The sequence below is a fragment of the Pleuronectes platessa genome, chromosome 13, assembly GCF_947347685.1.
Source record: "Pleuronectes platessa chromosome 13, fPlePla1.1, whole genome shotgun sequence".
NCBI lineage: Eukaryota > Metazoa > Chordata > Actinopteri > Pleuronectiformes > Pleuronectidae > Pleuronectes > Pleuronectes platessa.
The window spans coordinates 25,132,035-25,137,023 of NC_070638.1; the positions used below are offsets into that span (position 1 = coordinate 25,132,035).

A 4,989-nucleotide genomic window follows, 5' to 3' on the forward strand; every position below is an offset into this window, starting at 1 on the left:
GGGTAATTTATACTAACTGTATTTACCTTGTCTTATACAGACATAAATATAAACATTTGTTTTGTCATACACTGATTTGAGCCCTGATGAAACTTTGGGCACTAGACTATATGCTTCTGGATCTTCTTAACATAGGTCTTTGCATCGTATTTGCAAATGTACACAGCCTTTCCTTCTACATTGGCTGGGGTGAAATGTCTCCACACGAGATAGTGCACGTGGAATTGTTCTGTAGAATAAGATGAGAAAAAAGCTTGTAAAAAAACACTAATGCAATGCTAGAGATATAAATAGTTGGCCAAACAATTGGAATCGTCTTTAAAAATATTTTACAATTGATGGATAAATGAATAGAAATAGGCTAGATGAACAGATGAACAATCCTCAATCAGCATGTTAATATATTTCCCCAGTAATATCATTGAAACTTACCTAACTAGTCCTGCACACTACAGCAGGCCTCAATAGCCCTGCTGTAGTGTGCAGGATGCTGGGAATTATCTGCACAAGTGGTGGAGAAATGCACAGTGCAGAGTTGAAATTCACCGAGCAGCATGTGCTGCATTCCATACATCTTTAATATAGAGTTTTGAATGATGTTTTTTTTGCTCAGCGTTTAATTTGCGTATATATATATATTTTTTTTAAATTCCCCAAATTCCCGAGCTGAATATTCCAATGGAAAGTTTCCAGCGAGTTTCCGGAAATTTACCGGAAAGTTTCCGCCCCTTTGCAACCCTATTCACGACACTGGCTTCCTGTTAAATTTAGAATAGAATTAAATGTCTCATCCTAACGCTCTAATTAATATAGCCCCGTCACACCTTAAAAAGCTCAAAGCCATGACTTTAGGTGTCTAGCTCCTTTCCTTTGGAATCATCTACCAGTTTCAGTTCATCTCTACGTTTAAGAGTCGGCTTCAAACCTTTCTTTTTGATAGAGCTTATAGTTAGAGACCGGCTCATGACTGATTTGGACCAACTCATATGTCGCTGAAGGCTGAGCTTGTTAGGGACACATGACACATTGAGCTTCTCTTTCTTCCTTTCTGTCTTTGAAGTGATGTTTAACATTGATACACCTCACTTTTTAAAGTAAGACACTGTCTTTTTTCATATTTTATTTAGTTGATTTGCTCTGTTTAACGTGACATCTATCGCACTTCTTTTGGTCCCACAGATCAAACAAGTAAAGGGTTTCTCTCCGGTATGACACCTCATATGTGTCTGCAGATGGTGCTTCTGTCCAAATCTTTTCTCACATTTTGAGCAGCTAAACAATTTATTGTCGATATTGTGTCCCATATCACAGACTGGAACGTTAGTTTTCACAGTATTCAAATCTATTTGAGGTTTCCTAATCTCCTTCAAGTCATCATCACTGTCATCAGTCTGAGATTCAGAAGAGTATAGGGTCTTATCGCCAAATCCAGAGAGGCATATTAAACCAGACTCTAAGATCCTATTAGCTTCTGCTCCTCGATCACCCTCTACATCAGGTTTCGTCGGCTCAGCCTCTTGGTTATCCTCAGTTTGTCTGTGCCAAAACGCAGAGGACTGAGATTCCTCTTCATCTTCATTCCTCAAATTGAAATGCGTGAAAGGGAACTTGATGATATTTTCCTCCTGCAGTCCTTGCTGTTGACTCCTGACTTGCAGACTGGTCCAGAGATCCTTTTTTTCCTCTTTAACGTGTGCCCACTTTGGGGCTTGCTTGTCCAGGCTGGAGATCCACTCTTGCTGCTCAGACAGAACCTCTTCTTTAATCACCAAATGTTGCTGCACACCTGCACAAAACATTGAAATACACAACAACAAAGTTACATTTAAGCTTTAAAACTTAATCCATGTAACTGCTCACCATAGAAAGAATATTAGCAGAGCTGCTTTTCAGTATTAAAAAAACGCACTACTACTGTCAGTCAGTCCTCCGATACTGCTAAAAATGGACAGGTGTTGGCTAGTACACAAATCAATGAATTGATCGGATACCACATGTTTCACCCAAACAAAATAGCTTATATTCGTGGCTCCAAAACAGCAGAGCTTTGCGCTGTACTATCACTGGCAATTTCTGCATTTAGAGTGGCGAAGAAGAAGTGAATGACAAATGGTCTGCATTCATGAAACCCTTTTCTAGTCTCGATGACCACTCAAAGCACTTTATATTACAGTGTTTTTGCCTTTAACACACATACAATCATAAAGTGCATCTTTGGGCACAGCCGTCAGGGGCAATTTGGGGTTCAATACTTTGCCCAAAGACACTTCAGCATGCAGAATGGGGAAGACTTGGATCGTACCACCAACATTGGTGGCTCTATCCCCTGAACCACAGCTGAAGTGATTTCTGGTAGTGTAATGTTAGCCAGATAATAGCACAAGTGTTGCTAAATACAAAACTGGCAATCTCGTAAAGAATATGAAGAACTATCACAGAAAAGAGCATGAGGGGATCATTAAGGGGAAGAGAAAAAAAGACCAACCATGCAGTAAACTTTGGAAACTGCAGTCAAACAGTGCAGTAAATCTAGCACAGACGATAAACAAAGAAAAACAGGAAGAAGAAGGTTTCTAGTCAGTTTAATGTATGAATATCTCTGCCTTGAGACAGTGACACCATGTTACTGGCTGCAGTGCTGGCAGACAGATTTTGTGAATTACTGGTGAGGTTTCTTTACAGTCCTGCTGCTTCAAACATAATCACACACTACCCGCTGGTTTTTATTAAACTTAATCAGGGAGCATGTCTGAACCCAGGGGACACGTTTAGCATGTGCCATGTGAGCAACAGTGTGTGAGTGAACGTTTCCTTGGCTCATCACCGACCCTATTATTATTATTATTATTATTATTATTATTACACAAACCTACGGTTTGTCGCTGGGCAGTGAGCCTGAGCTGCCGGCACTTCATATCCTCTTCATACTCGCTTATCACTGTCTCTAATCGGCCAATGATCTCCTCCACCGCCGCACTGAGCCGCTGGCTGATGAAAACATTCAGACTATGGAGTGTGGACATGACAGGTCCTCAAACAGTACGAACAGCTGAGGTCTGAGTCACTGATGACTTCTTCTTCTGCTTCTGCTTTTGCTTCTTGTTCTTGTTCTTGTTCTTCTTCGTCTTCTTCTTCTTCTTCTGGTGTTTACGGGCGGTTGGCAAACCAGTTTATAGGTGTATTACCTCCACCTTTTGGACTGGAGTGTGGAGCGGTAGATTGGGAGCAAACAAAACTACACAAAAAATGTATTTAAATTATTGTCTTTTGTCCTGTTTCTCTTAAGTATAGTTCATTAGAATATGACGTATATTCCTTAATGTCATTCCAAGTAAATTTTCTGATGTAATATTTAGCTTTTCATCTTGTAATCCTGATATTAATTCCATTCTTTGTTCATTATATTTGTTACATTCTATCAGAACATAAGTGACAGTTTCCGGTTGTTTGCAGTATTCACATAGTCCAGGTGGGTGCTTGCCTATATTACGAAGTGTATCATTTAATCGTGGATGACCTGTGATATACCCTGAGATATTCAACTTTATCACCGATTTGTTTTCGAGTGTTTTCCTTTTAAAATAGCCAATATTCAGATTATGACTAATATTGATACATTTACATTATAACACCTGCTCTCATTGTAAAACTGCTGAAACATAAAGTACTCTGCAGGGAGTCTGCAGAGAATGTGTATATTGTAAACACATTCTTGATCCTGGAGGTAATGTAGCTGGACAATTTCTTCATTGTTTATTCGAACATTTATTTTCTTTACTGGCCATGGGCAGCCTATAGCCAATAACAACATTGTCACTATCTGTCTCTGCTTCTGCATTACTTAACATCTACAATCTACAGGTGCCCACATGGCACACAAGCCTATTACATTACAGCACCCTCAGTGCTTTTCTTTCACAGCCTTTTGAGCTTTTGGAAATGAAAACTGCTTACTACACCCTTAACCTTCTTAACTATGGGAACTGGACAATAACTTTGGTAGACTTTGCAATAACCATATGCGATCTAAGCACTTTATACTTCCTACTTTTTATGTCTGCATGTATGTTGTGTATGAAATTTGCATGATATGTGTATATGTATGATGTGTTTTATCTTGTGTATTTTTATATATTTGAATGTGTTCCTCCTGAAGTATCATTTTCCGCAGTTATTTTTATGGTTTGCTTTTTTGTCTACAGCCAATTCCAATGTTCTTCGATCATATTTTAATATCTTTATATGTATCTTCCTTTGCTCTCTGACACACTCATATTCAGACGTCGCCCCAACTTTTCTCTTCATCTGTGTAGATAGGATTTATTGGAGGATTATTTCTGAGGCCTTTGTTGATTGATGGCTCCACTACAAGAATCTGACTTTAATTGATTTGTTTTTCAGCCATCAGAAGGCAACATAGCACATATGTTTCCTTTACCATCATGAATCCAGACAGCATTATTAAACCTTCTGTGTCCACAGTCATTTCGTGCAGCCAAGCATTGTTCAAGTCTACTGAATAGAAGTTTAAATTCTAGTGTAGAATCATTAAATATGTACAATATGTAAACTATCAGTTGTTCATAAAATGAAAATGTCAAAGCAAGTCACAGCAGATTTGGAAAATGTTACCACTTAAGTATTTTGACACATGTAGCAAAATAAAAAAAACATTAGTTATCCTGGTCATGAACTGTTGCCATGTACTCTGCAATGAAGGATACTACTGACAGACTATCAATCAATCGTCAATCAAATCTTATTTGTACAGCCCAAATTCACAAAACATAAATTGCTTCATAGGCCTCAGCAAGGTGTATCATTCTCTGTTCTTAACACTCCGCAATAATAAGGAAAACTGTTTCAACAGGAGAATAACAAGGTGCAAACATCAGAGAGTTTGAAGGATCCCTCTCAATGGAAAGAAGTGCAATAGTTATTTTGTGTAAGAGAGCAATAATATATAACAATATTTACAACATTCATCAG

At 38.3% G+C, this 4,989-nt stretch overlaps 1 protein-coding gene across 1 annotated transcript; it reads right to left on the reverse strand.

The window, feature by feature from the left end:
* Positions 1 to 1,105: 1,105 nt before the first annotated feature.
* On the reverse strand, positions 1,106 to 3,121 carry LOC128454605 (zinc finger and BTB domain-containing protein 41). The gene is made up of 2 exons (XM_053438037.1): positions 2,870 to 3,121; positions 1,106 to 1,786 (listed from the first exon to the last, which is right to left on the reverse strand). The coding sequence occupies exons 1-2, from the start codon at positions 3,021 to 3,023 to the stop codon at positions 1,113 to 1,115; spliced, it is 828 nt and encodes a 275-aa protein (XP_053294012.1). The 5' UTR covers positions 3,024 to 3,121; the 3' UTR covers positions 1,106 to 1,112.
* Positions 3,122 to 4,989: the final 1,868 nt, after the last annotated feature.

Excerpts from the sequence above, each read along its gene's own strand:
- LOC128454605 (XM_053438037.1), bottom strand. The coding sequence starts at position 3,023 with ATGTCCACACTCCATAGTCTGAATGTTTTCATCAGCCAGCGGCTCAGT. Across the intron at positions 1,787-2,869 it reads TGCCCAGCGACAAACCGTAG|GTGTGCAGCAACATTTGGTG; the intron begins GTTTGTGTAATA and ends TGTTTTGTGCAG.